Raw genomic sequence first — 19,226 nt, 5'->3', positions numbered from 1 at the left:
CCTACACTTCATTTGTCCTACACTTCATTTGTCCTACACTTCATTTGTCCTAAACTTCATTTGTCCTAAACTTCATTTGTTCTAAACTTCATTTGTCCTACACTTCATTTGTCCTACTCTTCCTGTTTACTACACTTTATTTTTCCTACACATCACAGCTAGTCTTACATTTATCATAATCCCGAGGGCTTAGAGAATACATAGAGGAAAAAATGTTGATAAAATGGAAAGTACTAAATTATGAATTGCAGCATAATTTAGTGAAGTAGGTTTAGTTTAGATAAAAGAAAACTAGCAAAATTTAATAAGCATTGAAAAGACACAAAATGTTTTGTTGACATAAATCCTGTATATCTTGTTTCTAGATTCATGAACAGGGGTGTCTGGTGGCAATTGGATGCAATAACGGTAGTACCAGTATCATAGAGCTCAGTGAGAGTCTCAGTGTCAGCCAAAAGTATGTTATATATTTCATTCTAAAAGTCACATAATCCGTGTCGGTACACCATGTACTGTAGTGTATATGCATTTGAATGTACTGTCCAGTATGGAATATCCCTAGATAAATTAGAGCAACTATTCATTAAAAGTCACAAAAATGAGAGTGCTAGGACAAAAAAACTATAGGGCCGGCCAAGCCTGTTTAGGGTTAAAAGCTAAAATAGTTTATGGGAGAAGCCTAGTTTTTATTAAACTTCTTTAAATAAATTAGTAAAAAAAAGATACTCTACAGATTGACCCCGAGAAGTAAAACGTATTCAATGACCCTTTCAAATGACGAGTTCATGATGTACACGGGGTTGTACAATTTTCAGCTTTACAGTCTGCATGAACAATCTATTCTAATTTATCTAGGGGAATATCCTATGAAGAGTAGACCCAGCACGTGTTATGCAACAAATGTAGCCTGGCAAGAACACATTGAATTTTGTTAATTGCCATACTTCAAATAAATTATTATAACTTCAACTTCAAATAACCTGGGAAGGAAACTGGAACATTGATATTGCATATTCAGGACGCACATTAAGATAAAACATTGCACATTTAGGAAGTACATTTAGATAAAACAGTGATATTGCACATTTAGGACGCACATTCAGATAAAGCATTGAGATTGCACACTGATATTGCACATGGAAATTGCACATTGATATTGTATATTCAGAACGCACATTAGATAAAACATTGAGATTGCACATTGATATTGTATATTCAGAACGCACATTGAGATAAAACATTGAGATTGCACATTTAGGACGTATATTGCAATCTCACATTGAAATCGTATATTGAGATATAACATTGAGATTGCACATTAAGATTGCACATTGTAATTCCAAATTTAGATTACACATTGAGAGAGCACATTTGAGATACCACATTGAGCACATCATAAATTCACTAGCTTGTTAATTATAGAAACTCCTGCCGTTAACCCGCACTTGGTCTTAAATTACGTTTTAGCTATTTTTCCCAATAAAAGTCGACCCACTCAACTTAGAATCTCAAAACCAAGCTCGGAACATTCCCGTCGTGTTCCTGAGTTCTCTAATCAAAATGAGAGGCAAATCGGTCAGAAGTTCCTGAGTTATGATCATCATACAAACAAACAGACAGAGAATACTATATATATAGATATACTATATTTATAGAAACATATAGTACATTCATACATCGCAGCTTATATTTTTTATTATTGTATTTCCAAGGAATGAGAAAGCCTCTGTAACCGCCATGTTTGAAAGAGAAACAAGAAGAGAGAAAATTCTAGAAGCAAGAAACAAGGTACAGGGTGTCCGGAAAGACATGATACAGGGTGTCCCGAAAAACATAAAACAGGGTGTCCCGAAAAACATAAAACAGGGTGTCCCGAAAAACATAAAACAGGGTGTCCCGAAAAACATGATACTGGGATTCCCGAAAAACATTCATCAGCATGGTAAAGGATGTCCAAATAAACATAAAACATGGTGTATCAAAAACATGGCACAGAGTGTCGCAATAAGCAGGCAAACCTCGTTAAAGAAATCCAATAATAAATTGGTAATCTGATGTATTCTTTTCAATCCACATTTCCATACAAAGGTTCCTTATACCCAAGGAATTCTATCCTTATACCCAAGGAATTATTTCATATCTCCACCAATTTTAAGAAATAGAAAGATATAAATCTAATTTTTAATTGTTTTTAGAATAATATCTAGATCTATAAATGATTATAAGCAATCTTATAATTAAAAAGTTTTAAATAAAATTTTACAAATTTAGCCTTAGCTATTTCGACTATTAATTGTGAGCATATTCTCTTTGTGCAGTATAAAACAAAAACAAACAAACAAGTTTGCGGATTTCATTATATTTTTGCGCATTTTCAAAATTTTACAAAAAATAAAACTTTTAAGCACAATTTTTTGAAATTTTGATCATTTATAAACCTTCCCTGGGGTCACATGAGGTCCCACACAAAATTTGGGCCCGATCAGTTTAGCTGTTTTGACGTTTATTGGAAACAAACAGACACCATAACAGACAAACAAAAGCCTTAAACAGACTTTTGTCGTAATTTCAAGTAACCCGCCGATTCACAACACGACTCTCGACATCTTTATCTGATCAATAATCGTGAAGATATCATTGTTTTTCAGTGTTTAATTCTGATAATTCCTCCGAGGTTTCAGGAATAGAAATGCTCATGTCACTTTTGTTCAAAGGTCACTTTTGAAAATAATCTGTTTTTAAAAGAAAAACATGGATATCTGATTCAAATTTGTTCAGACAAATATTTCCGGTCATCATTGTGAAGAAGACATGCTACTCTTTTTAAATGTGGCGGTACATTAAATTACGTATTCAGTCTCTCTAATAGCCAGACAATTTAGAAAAATTAATATGAAAGATTTTTATATTAAATTGATTTTAGGAGATTCGCCTGAAAGAGAAAACTAAAGGGATTCTAGGACTGGGAGGAGGAGGAGGAAGGTAAAAAGGATGGTTCATGGTTTTCTAAATATTTTCGGGGTAAAAAGAAACTATAACTGTCGTTTTTTTCTTGTTTTTTTCCTCGTTTTCCCAATTGTACGAAGTTTACATTGTCCTTTTCTTTAAATTCATGATTCTCGGCAACGGTAAACTTTTTTTCGCTGCAAAGTAGTTAAATAAGTCATTGAAGACTTCATTCAATACCGTAGACTTAATTTACCCTTAGAATCGTCATATTTTAAGAGTTTTAGGTCGTCTTTACAGTCTCATTCTTTTTGGGTAACTCTGTATGTAATGTAAAGTACTGTAGGCTTATCGATACAAAGCATAAATATGAAGTTATTAAGTAAAACACAAATTGTTTTATTCTAATTTAGAAAAAGAATGCAAATACATTATATTTATCGTAAATAAAAGACTGTTTAATTTTTTAGCATAACATTTGGCAATGAATTAAAATGACAATACAAGGTTTACGCAAAAGTACACTACGGACCACAGTCAATTTTACAATTTTAATAATAATATTTGGACAATATTTTTCCAATATTATTTTAACTCTAGGAAAAAGAATTAAGAGCTGCCAACAGAAAAGAAGCAGTCGAGAAAACTGCTGAACTTGAGGTATAAAGTAAAAAGTTTGAATCATCTAAGACGACATTTTTGAAGACGACTTTAAGATCGACTGTATTTTGGTATAATTAGTTTTAAGTTTCCGATTTTCTCTTTTCCTTAAGAACGTTGCTTGCCTTAAAAGGACTGTAAGCGTAATGTCAAGCGAACTTCAATGCAAAGAGTATACAATGCCTTGGTTCACAAACAAAATTTAAACCCATGTCTGATCCAAGGTTCTAATGCAAGGAAAATTATTTCAGAGGTGTACGCATTTTTTTAACTGCAGTGTACTGTCTGTGGGCGGAAAAGTAAACACAAGACGGATGTCACAGCCTGACATGGGATCAATTTTCACAAAAATAATCTATGAAATATTCTGGTCATAGGAAACTATTATGTGAATTATCAAAATTATCAAAAGTAAATGCTTTTATCCTCCTCGGATACTAGACGAACACTGATGCATCTATTCTTGTTTACAAATTCCTTCCAGAGAGAACTTGTTTCAATATGTACGCAGAGTATACGCAACTGCAATTAAATTTCCTTGCATTAGTACCTTGGTCTGATCAAGCATGATTTAGATATCAAAGTTTATAATTTTGAAAACCAATATTATTTTTAATAATGATTTTTCACAATTTCTTCCCAAGTATTAATCAGATAAAGGTTTTAAATGTACTGTTGGGAATCTTTGCATGGAGGGTCACTTGAAATTACACTTCCAGTTCCTTTAAATCTCTTTAATGAAATCAATACTGTCTTGATGCTGCAGGGCTACCATCAAACTATGCGTTTTTAAAAACGATTTTACGGAATCTTTTCTTTCTTATTTCTTATATACATTTAATCCGTATGAAAAAATTTCGCGAAAAGGAATTTGCGATAGGAAGCGAAAACGATGAGGCATTTTGTGAAAAAATCTGTTTCTCCAATAAGTGCGAAATTTTCAAGAAACAAAAAGAAATTTTAGCAATTTATTGCGAAATTTTCGCATTTTTTTCTTTTGCGAAAGAGATTAGAGCGGAATTTCGCGGAAAAAGCAAAAATTTTCGATTTCCTCATTTTGCTGGAAACCCTAGGGGTAACCCATTAAAATGTTTTTAACTTGCTAGATACTACATTTTACCCAGGAGTATGATGCGCACTTTTAAAACTTTTCAAATGTTCCCGTTTTTTTAAATTAGGTTTTTCCCTATAAATGGTATATTTAAGTATTTTCCTGATGATAAAGGCGTAAAGCTGAAGCAGAAAGGATCTATCAATGTGAGGGAAAAGGCTGAATAAATACCGTACAGTCGTCTGTAAACATTTGTTGTTTCGTTCATAAAAAAAAATCAACAATGTAAGATGGCTCATATTGACAGATAGACAGACAGACAGATATGAAATTAAAGGTTTCTCAAACATATTGACAGATAGACAGACAGACAGATATGAAAGTAAAGGTTTCTCTAGCATATTGACAGATAGACGGACAGACAGATATGAAAGTAAAGGTTTCTCTAGCATATTGACAGATAGACGGACAGACAGATATGAAAGTAAAGGTTTCTCTAGCATATTGACAGATAGACGGACAGACAGATTTGAAAGTAAAGGTTTCTCTAGCATATTGACAGATAAACGGACAGACAGATATGAAAGTAAAGGTTTCTCTAGCATATTGACAGATAGACGGACAGACAGATTTGAAAGTAAAGGTTTCTCTAGCATATTGACAGATAAACGGACAGACAGATATGAAAGTTAAGGTTTCTCTAGCATATTGACAGATAGACGGACAGACAGATATGATTAAGTAAAGGTTTCTCTAGAATAATATGAAACTTTTTTCAGGAAGGAACAGGATAAAGATTGTAGCAGAGGATAGAAGACAAATTTGTAATTTTCTGCTATAATGCAGGGTTAACCATAAAGGATGAGACTCAAAACGCTTAAAATATGACAATTTACATCCTGACTTTTCGTTTCTGTCTTCAATTTAGTGTTTGAATGGTTTATTAAATGATCAATTACATAAATAAGCCAGTGTTGACCTGCAAGGAACCCTGAATGGTTTATTAAATGATCAAGTACATAAATAAGTCAGTGTTGACCTGCAGCTGCAAGGAACCCTGAATGTAAGAAGGGGAACTAATTTCCGTACAATCGTCTCTGAAGTCTCAACCTTTGTGGATAACACTGTATATCATAAAAACATATTTAACAGAGAAAATAAAAAAATATTTATGAATATTCCTGATTTGATTATTATTGGGGTCTCCAAATACAGGGTGTCCCAATACACATGGGAATTCAGTGAGAAAATTCGATATCGTCTTTTATATAATTCTTTGATTTAGTATAGTAATACCTACTGAGAAAGCAGTAATCTGTAAGAGTTTCGTCTGCTATGTAAACAGAGTTCACTGTTCATCTTGCGGAGACATTACACATCTTTACAGTCTTTTACCCTTTTCATAAAATAAACTCTAGCAGACATAATAATATTATGGCTTTTGAAATTAGGTATTACAATGCTAATAAATAACAAAGACGATATCCAATTAGTCACTGAATTCCCATGTTTTTGGGACATCCTGTAGTTTTGTTTAGAGATAAAAGTTCTTACAGGTTTGGAAGTAATATAATTAAAAGTTTTTAGACAAATTTTAGTTTAGAAAATTACAAAATTGCAAACTCGTTTGCATCATTTCCGAAGAGGAAAGAAAAGGCAAAATTCGTTCCTTAGTTTTTGTTAACACTGTAAAACTCAAGGTTGTATAAAGAGGTTGGTTGCTCTCTATGCGATCCAATGTACGGAATGTCGTCTTCTAAGATAGATAGATAAAAACCTAATATGACGTCACTCTCGCCTCTATAATCAGTGACGTCATATTAGGTTATCTATCTAGGCGACATTTTCTGTACATTGGAGCGCATCGAGAGTAACCCATGTTATTATACAACCTTGGTAAAACTAAAGTTATCTAAATATCTAAATTAGAGTACTTGCGCCTCTCCTCGTGCGACAGTTCATTCACGTGACCCTTCGGAAAAAGTTTTAAGAGTTATATTGTTTTAATGCCCAAGTAAACTTTGTCGTCGTTATTTAATAATATAAAGAAAAATTCTCAAACGTATCCACCATCCACTCAAAAAGATGATTTTGAAAGTCGACTTTGCGATCAAACTCAGAGATTATACATCGTAAAAACGTTCTATGTCTCAAATAAATTCTAAAGAATTCGTCCACAATATACTGCATATTCAATCCAACTACCATACTTAGCCGGTCACTCCCTTTAATAAAAGATTCATAACATTCAAAAATGTGAAAATTACAGAAAGAAATGCGTTAATTCTGGAATACATTTTTAAAAGTTGTTAACTTTCTAATGTCATATTCCTTATAAATGAACAAACAATCAATATTTATTCAATAATTGTTAAACATCGGACTTTGTTTTAACCCCCAGGGGGTTTAGCCAAGGGGCGGAAATGTCATGTGTGTGTGTCTGTACCAAAAAAGTGTGTGTAAAGTTTACCGAACCGAATTCGTGTGTAGTGTGTACTGGTGTACTGTAAGTATATACAGTACATACGAATCTCGGTATTTGTACAGTAGGAGAGTAAATTTGTTTATTGTTAATTGTTTACTTAAAAATAAGTTTAATATACAGGGTGTCTCAAAAAAAACTGTGCAGTAGGGGTATTAGTAACTGAGGAAACAATTTTCGTTCAATTTTTACGATCAAGGTGTCATTCGAAAGCTCTATATTTCAGTTATTTCATGATGTGAAATTTTTCTTTCTAAGCCTCATACTTTTTTTGTTACAACCAATTATTTGAGCGTAAGTCGAAAATCGATTTCCCGGATTTTTCAATTTTTCGATTTTTCACGTCTCATTTTCATTCGTTCATAAAGTATGAAAAAATTTAAAGATTGTCAAAATTTTTTTTAAAAATCATAAGCTGTTAGTCTTAGGTTTCATTTTTAACTAAAATTTTGGATCAGCGATTATTACTTTTGGAGCTAGAGCAATCTAAAAATAAAAATATGCATTAAAAAAAACGAAAAGAGAGATACGGGTATCTCCGTACGAACCTTGCCCAGACCACAAAAATAATTTTTTTTAAATTTTCTTTTTGAAATCAATTGGTACAATACACAGCTCGCTATTTCAATCAAATTTTTTTATCTAACCCACCAGGGTACAAAAATACAACATTTTTTGTGAATCTGAAATTGCAAAAAAAAAACTTTTAAAAAGTCATCACTTTAATTAATAATATTTTTACTTTAGAAATGATATGTTCACGCTTTCATTTGTTATTAGTCCATTTATATGATAGGTTCAAGGTATTAGGTAGTTAGGTAGGCCAAAAATGTTGTAATTTTCTTTCATGGGGCCTTCTAAGGGACTGTTCACGCAAAAAAAGAACACATTCATAAATGTAAACTTATGTCTTAGAGAGCACAAGCCGTCCAAGGTATCGTTTTATGGGTAAAAGCATATTCATGTTTCAACAATGATATTGGTTTTTGAAAAAATTTACCACCGAGGTCATTATCCGCAAATTTGATTTCAAAGGGGTCATTTTAGGAGGTCAAATTATATTAATAGCACACAAACATCGTCATGTGTGTCTAAACAGGGGTAAAAGCCCATGGTAAATCCATTTTCAATCATTTTTTTCGAAAATTTTACTCCCGAGGTCACAACTGCCCATTTTGACCTCCAAATGGTCATTTTGGAGGCCATATTATATCAATGGAGCACTCATACCGTCATGGGTACCGAAATAGGGGCAAATCCACATGGTGAATCCATTCTTACTATTCTTATGTCATTAACATTTTCGTCGACGGCACTTTTGACCTTTTTGACCTCCAAGTGGTCATTTTGGAGGTCATATTATGTATATGTAATACATTATTCAATATTTATATATTCTTTGCATGAAAATTTGGCTTAAAGTTTACAATAAACTAGTCGTTATTTAAGCTTAATTATAATTGACATTGTTCTGCAACTTCCTTGACTGTAGTCATGTTGTGTCTCTGTACCAAAAGAGTGTGTGTAAGGTTTACCGAACTTGTCTGCAAAGCAGTGCGACTGGCTTTCTCATGCCAGAACAGCGCCATTTCCTTTCCCTTTATTCCTATTCCCTGGGTATAGCAGGTGTATGACCCCAGCCTTCTCCCTCTTTTGAACTTGTTAATTTGTTTATTATATTCATGTTGTGTAAACATTGTTTTTAAAAATCAAACCTTTCTTTAAACTAGAGCATTAAAGTATAATCCTTTATTCATGTTTATTCTCACATTTAAACTTTATTACAATAATAATAACGTGCACTACTATAATTAAACCAAATTCAGCAATTAATCAAACCAAATTTCAAAATATAAAATTCAATTTGTTTCTAAAAACAGTTATAGATATGCGTAGACAATGGTTGATCAAGAGCAAGAAAGCAAAAGTTAAAAAATGAATTTTTAACTTTGTGTTTAGCTCTGAACAATGGAAGACATTGTAACATTTTGTTGCGTTAGTTGAACATAAACATACTTTAAATATAATATAACAGGGAGAACGGATAAAACGAGAACATATCAACTTATTTATTTCTCTAATTCTTTCACCCTGTGGCTTGAAATTTTACGATACAAGAGATTGAAAGCAAATTGGTCATTTCTTGAAAGCAAATTTGTTTTAATACATTTTGATGAATTATTAAAATTCCGGCAATATGGCGGAATAATTGTACGCGGCACTCTATGCGGATTGCACAAAGCGCCATGAAAGCCGATGTTGGACATCTTAGGTTTTTACAAACTCTAAATAAAATCAATAAAATCAAAGAAAAATATTTTAACACATAAACTTTTTGTTAAAACCGGTTTAAGAAGTAAATTATATAAATAGTTTTTAAATATTTAACAGAAAATAAAATATAATCATTTATACATTATACTAAATAAATATTTTAAATTCTTAACATAATAAAAAAAATAATGATCACCTTTCTCAATCAATTAAAATGACTAAATGTCGGCACAACCTTTTTTTCACAACAGAATTTAAAATCTATTTTAGATTATAATTTGGATTCTTTAACATAAACAATCTTAAGTATTTAATCCATTGATAACAAATATATTTTTTCCATTTTTGACGCTTTTCCGCGTTTTGCTTCAACAAGTATAAACAAAGACATGGGTATCTATTTAGTACATCAATTGCGTCGTATGCAAAAGCACAAGTTGCCCGGGGGGACGCACAAATAAGTATGAATATATAAAGTTCTAGATCCTAGGATCGACTAGTTTGGTCTTCCTTCAAACAATCTGAAAAAAATACAGATTTAATTTTGAATTTTATAATTATGCCAAATAAAGTTTCAATTTCAAAACTTACATTTTTTAATAGTGTTCCTAGTTTTTTTTTTGTATGGGAGGGGGGAGGGTGGAAATTTATTTCTTCTTACACAAAATGTGGTTAATTTCGTAATGAACCAGTTGTACAGTGTACACCGTAAATGCATTATACAATTACATCGAGAAAAATTAAGGATTTTGAGAGCTACAGCTTTATCTCAGGTAAAACTCATTGTGACTGTAGGCGTAATTTAATTAACCATTTAATTGTACAGAGCGCATGTCAGACTTACGAGGCACGATGGCACTTTTAAATCCTGTGTATATGTGCCTAAACCAAAATTATAAACTTATTCTAGATTTTCTATCTGGAAATTTACCAGTTTTTCGTATAAGAGACTTGACAATTAGAAATGCAACTGAAGGAAATTGACAGAATTCAACCCATTTTAAGTTGGGTACCCGTTGTGAATCGGAAATGCACCTCTTTAATTGGGATATTTAATTGGGATTTCACATTCACGTGAAGTTGCATTTACAGTCCCAATTTGGGAATTTGATTAATAAGAGAAGGATTGTCCCGGGGCGGACAGAAAGGATTTAAACTGAATTCTTCAATTCAAAAGTTCTCAGCTCAGATTCTATTGTGAATTGTAATTAATGGTACAGGGTGTCCTACAAAACACGACAATAGCAAGACAACTTGAAACAATAACCAAATAAAAGTCTGCCATTTTTGTGCTTTCGATATTAACGGAGATATGAAGAATTTTTCAGATTTCAATTTCATTTTATTTCCTCGATAATATTGAAAGCACTAAAAGGCAGACCACATTTTGGAAATTTCAAGACTAGGGGTACTTTTAACTCAAGAATTTTACTTCTAAAATTAGGCTTACGAATAAAGGCTGCAAATCATTGACGGCCTACAATTAGTCTTGCTATTGTCGTGTTTCGTGGGACACCCTGTATTTCCCAGCTGGGGTTTAATTTGTTCCACCACGCTAACTTCACTTAATCTGTCAACTCTTATTTTAATCAATTAGTTTGAACATTTTAATTCAAGTAATATATCAAGAGATTTCTATATATATATATATATATAACACTGCAAACCAAACAGACGGAGAAGGTCAATTTTATGCGACATTACTGGAACGCCTTTGTGACTTCATAGCTCTCAAGTTTTGATTTTACGCACAAGAATAAAAATAGAAAATTTAAAAGAAATTCAAAACATTTTTGTACTTCTCAATATCTCTGCAATAAAGGAGTTCTCAATAGCTCTGCAATAAAGGAGTCATGATTTAAAATATTTGAGATTACAATATTTCAAGCAATTAACTGTAGTTTGTAGGGTTTGTAGGGTGTTAACCCTACCCCTGCTGGGGTACTTGAAAACCAGGATATGCTGGGGGGGGGGGTCAATTTACTTTAGTTTGGCGTGTTAGCTATCGTTTTTTTAACGAACGAGTAAAACTAAAACAAACTGTTGATCGTTCATGAACGATTTAAAGTATTTTTACTAAACGATCGTATTTTTTATTGAACGAAAGATTTTACTGAACGATCGATCAGTGAGAAACGAACAAAATTGATGAATAATGAACGATTCTTTTGAGAACGAACGAAATCTATTTTTTTAACGATTGGAAAAAACGAACGAAGGTCGTTCACGAATAAAACGACGAAATGAAAAAAAGCCGAACGCGCCCATCACTAATTAATTTAATGATTTAATATTTCTGAAAAAAAATAAAATTTTTTTACCAAATTCTGTTTAGAGATCTTTACCCAATCTATCCAACTCCTCCAGCATAAAGTCAACGTCAATTTCTAAATAAAAATATTTTGAAGAAAACACAAAAAGTCTAACAACTTCATTTTGTTCAGAATTCAATTACAAAGAAATGCAACTTAATTATCACGCCCCTTTTTTTAGGTTTAATTTTTATTTCAATTTTTCTTTCAATATAATTTTGGTTCTGACATTTCGACCCCTTTAAAACAGAATACATGACAACTATGAAAGTTATTCCATAAGCATTTGAAATGTCGTAACTCCTTGGATATTGATTTGAAATAACCAATTTACTTTTTTATAGCTCTGGAACTTCAGAGTTTAAACTTAAAAGAGGAATTTGGAAAAATCTTGATCTTTGGGTCAGAGCGTATACACACTTTGGTTAACAGTGCTCTGACGCAAAAATCGTTGAATATAATTCTAAAATGTTAATGTTTAGTGCTACAAAAAGTATAAGTGAGTTAATGAGGTCAACTCTAAGGTCAAGACCTGAACAAAATCCCCCAAAATTGTCTAAAATCGTCGTATATATATCAATACAATGAAGACGACTTTTTATTTTGATTTCTACCAAGCTTTCAAACAGCAAAGACATATAAACATGTTAACAAAGAGAAGTTGTCAATTAGCAGCTTCTCTTTGTTAACATGTAAAAGCATTGATAAGCAATTAATGATAATATGTTGTTTTCATTGTAGTGATATAAACGCCGACCATTGTATGACCAGACCTGTCTGTGCCTGGTTAGAGATAATTGATCTGAAGAAGTTTGGTAGATCGCCGAGAGGTTGATAGCTGATCATCATAGAACCAGCTTTCATCATACGTCCCTGTAATAATAACAACAACTTAGGGTTTTATCATTGCAATCATTTTTTAGCGAACTTCAAAAATAATTAAAAATGAATATTCAAATATTTTGGGAACCCTCCATTCACAATGGTACCGTTTAAACCTTCGCCGTGATTCTATCTTAATTTTCTTCCTTGTCTTTATAAGGCATAAATCCGCAAGTCAGTTTTAAAAAAATTAAATTTTCATCTTATTAACAAGGATGTATCATACAAAGATACCGCATTAAATCGAACGTCCCCCATTCTATAAAAGGAGAGGACACTTCAAGTCTTCAGAAAATCAATATTTTGTCAATGAAATGAAAATGCATGATTTTGAGAAGAATTGATGAATTAATGAATTAAATTCTTCACCTTGAGCTTAGCGGTCACTTTCCCCAGCTCATCCTGCCACCATTTATCCCTCTTCTCGTATGGGATTAATAATAGGTTTCAAAATCTGGTGATTGTGTTCTTACCTCTCTGGTATATACCAGAAACAGACGTTGGTGCACTCTGGGTCTGGTATGATCAGATAGAAAAGTGAGGGTTTCTCTTTCATTTTCTTGACCTAAATTAAAAATATTTACCAAGATTTGTCTTTCTGAATTGAAAAGATTAGATAAGTTTTTTGAGATTTTGTATGCACAACAGTACCCTCGAGCCTTTATCTGATAAATAATGTGGGAGATATTATCGTGTTCTGTGTTTGTATTTTTTTAATTCCGTAAATCGGGCGTTGTCATCTTTGCTTGAAGATTCGCTTGAAATTACGCTTACAGTCCATTTAAGATGCTCCACAAGAAACAGAAATTTTAATCAAAATGTATTCAATCAAAATGAAAACGATATCACCAACTGTTTTTATTTTTGGCCTTTCGAGAGAAAAAAATATTTGAGTTTTTATTACCTGATACGCTGTGAGGTCCATTAGTCGGTTGATTTGATTCTCAAACCCAGACATACCCTAAACAATATACAATTACAAACCCAGATATACCCTAAACAATAGACAATTACAAACCCAGATATACCCTAAACAAAAGACAGTTACAAACCCAGATATACCCTAAATAATATACAATTACAAACCCAGATATACCCTAAACAATAGACAGTTACAAACCCAGATATACCCTAAATAATATACAGTTACAAAACCAGATATACCCTAAATATTATAACAGTTACAAAACCAAATATACCCTAAATAATATACAGTTACAAACCCAGATATACCCTAAACAATAGACAGTTACAAACTCAGATTTACCCTAAACAATAGATAGTTACAAACCCAGATATACCCTAAACAATAGACAGTTACAAACCCAGATAAACCCTAAACAATAGACAGTTGCAAACCCAGATATACCCTAAACAATAGACAGTTACAAACCCACATATACCATAAACAATAGACAGTTACAAACCAAGATATACCCTAAATAATATACAATTACAAACCCAGATATACCCTAAACAATAGACAGTTACAAACCCAGATATACCCTAAATAATATACAGTTACAAACCCAAATATACCCTAAATAATATACAGTTACAAACCCAGATATACCCTAAACAATAGACAGTTACAAACCCAGATATACCCTAAACAATAGACAGTTACAAACCCAGATATACCTTAAACAATAGACAAATACAAACATAGATATATATCTTGACAAATACAAACAAAGATATCTCCTAGACAAACACAACCCTAGACATACCTAGACAAATACAAACCTAGATATATACCTTGACAAATACAAACATAGATATATACCTTGACAAATACAAACATAGATATATTCCTTGACAAATACAAACATAGATATATACCTTGACAAATACAATCATAGATATATACCTTGACAAATAAAAACCTAGATATATACCTTGACAAATACAAACATAGATATATACCTTGACAAATACAAACATAGATATATTCCTTGACAAATACAAACATAGATATATACCTTGACAAATACAATCATAGATATATACCTTGACAAATAAAAACATAGATATATACCTTGACAAATAAAAACATAGATATATACCTTGACAAATAAAAACATAGATATATACCTTGACAAATAAAAACCTAGATATATACCTTGACAAATAAAAACCTAGATATATACCTTGACAAATACAAACCTAGATATATACCTTGACAAATAAAAACATAGATATATTCCTTGACAAATAAAAACCTAGATATATACCTAGGTGCATCATAGACAATGAAATATAAACAAATAATACTGTCTTAAACAATCCTAGAAGCAGCATTCGGTTCCCATGTGAACCATGGCCTTTGGCATTATCCCTAACTCGGCCTTCAACCCCGCCCCCTTTTTAGAAAATGATATCCTTTTTGGTGCAGCAAAAACGACTTACCCTTGAGCGCCATTGAAGCCAGAACTTGAAAATATCGTTGTGTCTTCCACATTGGATGACCTGAAAAAAACATGTGATGCATCTGCCGCCAAAAAATGAACCGGAGGCTGATCTGACCAATCAGAGGCTGACATAGCTGAGGCTGGCGGCACTGTAAGCCTCGGCTTTACATGAGGAAATTTACGAGAGTAGATAAATAAATAGAGTTAGCTTTACATCAATGGGACTGTTCACTTTTTATCAAAAACTAAATCTAGAAAAAAAGAAAATTAATTTTATAAAGGTTAAGCGAATCTTAAATTTAAGAACAAATTAAAAGTGCAATAAAAAAAGAAACCTTCAAAAACTTATTTTCGAAATTTTTCTGTTTGTTTGTTTGTTTACCTTATCCCCTGTATCAAATGTGACGTCATAACACTTGTCAGTTTGGAACAAGTAGTCAGCTGACATCTGGTTACAGCTGATCAGTAATCCCTGAATAGTGTACACTGTACAGATTAGTGTACACTGTACAAATAGTGTACACTTTGCAGATTAGTGTACACTGTACAGATTATTGTACGCTGTACAGATAAGTGTACACTGTACAGATTAGTGTACAGTGTACAGATTAGTGTACACTGTACAGATTAGTGTACACTGTACAGATTAGTGTACACTGTACAGATTAATCGACACTGTACAGTTTAGTGTACACTGTACAGATTACTGTACGCTCTACATATAAGTGTACACTGTACAGATTAGTGTACACTGTACATAATAGTGTACACTGTACAGATTAGTGTACACTGTACAGATTAGTGTACACTGTACAGATTAGTGTACACTGTACAGATTAGTGTTAACTGTACAACGATAAAATGATGACTTTACGTTTAAAATGCGCAATTACAACATTTGTTTAAAAAGCGCATTTATTTCTGGAAGGAATTTGTCCTTAATATGCCAGCTGCGGATTTCAATGGAACATTTTGCCAGGGGGAGATTTATTTTATGCAGGGGAAGCTTCAGAGAGATATTATTTCAAAATGTGATGTTTTTAATTTATATTTCTTTTCATAAAAGTACTTCTGAGGTTATGTCTAGCTAGCAAGACGTAAATTTAAAAAAACTCCCCTTTTAATAAGAAACTTTTAAACACATTCTATGCTTGTGGAATTTCAATTAAAAACTTTAAACGTCTTGGAATCCATTAGAGAAGGGAAACAACAGATCTTTAAATACCTTTCGAGGTATTTACTATTATAGGTGTTTTTTTGTCAACCTTTTTTAGTAGACATAAAATAACATTAATTAATTTAATAACATTTGCGGAATAATTGTGTTTACGAATTTACTCACAGATTCCTTGACGTGTAGAGTAGAGCATTGAAGGAGTGTTCCAAGAAGCTTATGAGGGTTCCAGGTTACAGAATCAGCTCTAGATATAGTATTTTCCAAAAATTCAAATTTTCTAATGTTTGTGACAGAGACTCAGTTTCTTTAATGCAAATTGAGAAATAGCGAAGGAAATTAATTTTGGCTAAAAACCTCAAATGAAAAAATAAAAAAAAATTTGGGGGTGGGGGAAGATAGGAAACATTTGAATCAAATAAAAAATTATTTTTTGAATCAAACACTTTTACTCAGTCTAAATATTATGTTATTCTGATTGTTTGTAATCATATTTCCACTAATCTATTGGCTGAGGGGTTAACATATAAAGAAGGATAGATAGATAGATACAAGATACAAGATACAGGATACAGGATACAAGATACAGGATACGGGATACAGGATATAAGATACAGGATACGGGTTACAGGATATAAGATACAGGATACAGGATAAAAAGTAAAGAAAAAAGAATACAGTTTACTGGGAACAAAGGTTAGAAAAAGAGAAGACAGAAGAATATCCCGAGAATTTATGGATCATCAATCACAAACATACTTATTATTAAACCCTGGTTCCACACCGGAACCAATTCAATAGGTTCCCCTTCCCCTTCAAACCCCTCTTCTTTCTCAGAAATCCCCCCATTCCAGAAATCCCCTTTCATTTCCCCTGTAACATCTGGAAGAAACAATTCCAGCAATTCTGGACAAATAAGGGAAGAATGTCCTTTATGAAAATACAGCTGGAGAGAGGGACATGGAGGGGGGGAGGGGATTGAGGGATGGGGGGGGATGGATAAAAAGATGGATAGATACAAAGATAGATAGATAGAAAGATTGATGAATAAAAAGATAGAAAGATAAAATATAGAGAGATAGAAAGAAAAATATATGGATAGATGAATGACTATATAAAGAAGGATATATAGATAGATAGCTGAAGGACTATATAAAGATAGATAGANAATAAAGGTTAAAAAATGAACAAGAAGTTCGATATAAGAAATAAGGAAATATAGAAAGATCTGACTCAGTTAATCTTGGCCAAAATATGCATGCATAGGCTGGCTGTATATCCAAAGTACTCAAATATTGGATATCCCAGGTGACCGCTGAATATCCAGGGTTCTGACTGAATATCCAGGGTTCTGACTGAATATCCAGGGTAGCCGATATTCCAGGTTACCATATATTCCCGGTATCCGCTAAATATCCTGAGTACCCCCTGTATATACCATTTACTCGCTGTATATACCGATTACCAGCTGTATATACGGGGTACCAGCTGTATATACTGGGTACCAACTGTATATACTGGGTACCAGCAGTATATGGTACCCGCTGTATATCCCAAGTACCCCCTTGTATATCTCAAGTACCCTCTGTTTATCCCATACAGAGGGTACTTGCTAAATATCACAGGTACCCTCTGTATATCCCGGGTACTTGCTAAAAATCCCAGGTACCCGCTGTATATTCTGGATACTTGCTAAATATCCCGGGTTCCCACTGTATATTCTGGATACTTGCTATATATCCCGGGTACCCGCTGTATATCCTGGATACTTGCTAAATATCCTAGGTACCCACTGTATATCCCATGTGCTTGCTATATATCCCGGGTACCCGCGGCATATCCTGGGTACTTGCTAAATATCCCGGGTACCCGCTGTATATCCCATGTGCTTGCTAAATATCCTGGGTACCCGCTGCATGTCCCATGTGCTTGCTAAATATCCCGGGTACCCGCTGTATATCCTGGATACTTGCTAAATATCCCGGGTACTTGCTAAATATCCTAGGTACCCACTGTATATCCCATGTGCTTGCTATATATCCCGGGTACCCGCTGTATATCCCGGATAAAGGAGCAGGCATGCGGCTAATAGCAGTATTATTGGATAAACTGGGTACAATTGGTTTTGGCAGAGACAAGAGGGGAACTTAGAGCTGGGGAGGGGGGATATATACAGGACGGAATGTACAGAAAATAAAAAGGATTTATTCCTCCATTTATTATATCCTGGTTGTAAGAAAAAGATCTAATTTTATCCACTAGAAAATACAATTTATCTTGGCTTCACCAAATCCGGGGATTTATACGTAAATTAGGTCTCACTTTTCCTCCCTTGGGAAATAATATGTATATAAACAGCGCAAACCTGTTAAACAACCAAGGTTGCAAGGTCTAAAATAAGTATGATACAGTTAATTGGTTGGCTTGATTTTTCTCCTTGGGACTTATTTCTATCTATCTGTCTGAAAATAGACATTCAGAGTGTTTGTGTGGTTCAAGTAGAATCTCACCCATTTATGAACACTTATCAGGGGTGTCATTCCCAGATGTACTTGGATATATTGGGTCCGCCCATCTTTCAAGATGTACTAGAATATATTGGGGTCCGCCCGTCTTTAAAGTAGAAAGAGAAAGGGGTGTGTAGTGGTAGCAAGGAAGGTAAAAGTAGGAAATGAAAGGGGTGTGTAGTGGTAGCAAGGAAGGTAAAAATAGGAAAAAAAGGAATTGAGTATTTTCCAAAAATTCAAATTTTCTAATGTTTGTGACAGAGACTCAGTTTCTTTAATGCAAATTGAGAAATAGCGAAGGAAATTAATTTTGGCTAAAAACCTCAAATGAAAAAATAAAAAAAAATTTGGGGGTGGGGGAAGATAGGAAACATTTGAATCAAATAAAAAATTATTTTTTGAATCAAACACTTTTACTCAGTCTAAATATTATGTTATTCTGATTGTTTGTAATCATATTTCCACTAATCTATTGGCTGAGGGGTTAACACCCCACTCCTCCCCATCCACTATCCCCCTCCTTCCCT

The 19,226-nt window shown here is 33.1% G+C and overlaps 2 protein-coding genes across 2 annotated transcripts in view; one reads left to right on the top strand and one right to left on the bottom strand.

Annotated features, from left to right (window-relative positions):
- LOC111715779 (dynein intermediate chain 3, ciliary) overlaps nt 1-2,986 on the top strand; it is a 16,266-nt gene extending 13,280 nt beyond the window's left edge. Inside the window, exons 15-17 of the mRNA XM_023491147.1 lie at nt 366-457; nt 1,713-1,788; nt 2,924-2,986. Coding sequence (XP_023346915.1) covers nt 366-457; nt 1,713-1,788; nt 2,924-2,986 — 231 coding nt within the window. The remainder of the gene's footprint in view (nt 1-365; nt 458-1,712; nt 1,789-2,923) is intronic.
- Nucleotides 2,987-9,633: 6,647 nt separating this feature from the next.
- Nucleotides 9,634-19,226, bottom strand: part of LOC111715773 (glutamate decarboxylase) — a 26,391-nt gene continuing 16,798 nt past the window's right edge. Inside the window, exons 12-20 of the mRNA XM_023491141.1 lie at nt 16,361-16,439; nt 15,401-15,490; nt 15,017-15,076; nt 13,512-13,568; nt 13,081-13,172; nt 12,977-13,037; nt 12,499-12,598; nt 11,735-11,800; nt 9,634-9,934 (exon numbers count right to left, since the gene is read on the bottom strand). Coding sequence (XP_023346909.1) covers nt 11,745-11,800; nt 12,499-12,598; nt 12,977-13,037; nt 13,081-13,172; nt 13,512-13,568; nt 15,017-15,076; nt 15,401-15,490; nt 16,361-16,439 — 595 coding nt within the window. The 3' untranslated portion in view covers nt 9,634-9,934; nt 11,735-11,744. The remainder of the gene's footprint in view (nt 9,935-11,734; nt 11,801-12,498; nt 12,599-12,976; nt 13,038-13,080; nt 13,173-13,511; nt 13,569-15,016; nt 15,077-15,400; nt 15,491-16,360; nt 16,440-19,226) is intronic.

This window comes from Eurytemora carolleeae, unplaced genomic scaffold (assembly GCF_000591075.1).
Source record: "Eurytemora carolleeae unplaced genomic scaffold, Eaff_2.0 scaffold1220, whole genome shotgun sequence".
Classification (NCBI taxonomy): domain Eukaryota; kingdom Metazoa; phylum Arthropoda; class Copepoda; order Calanoida; family Temoridae; genus Eurytemora; species Eurytemora carolleeae.
This window is presented reverse-complemented; position numbering and strand designations above follow the sequence as displayed.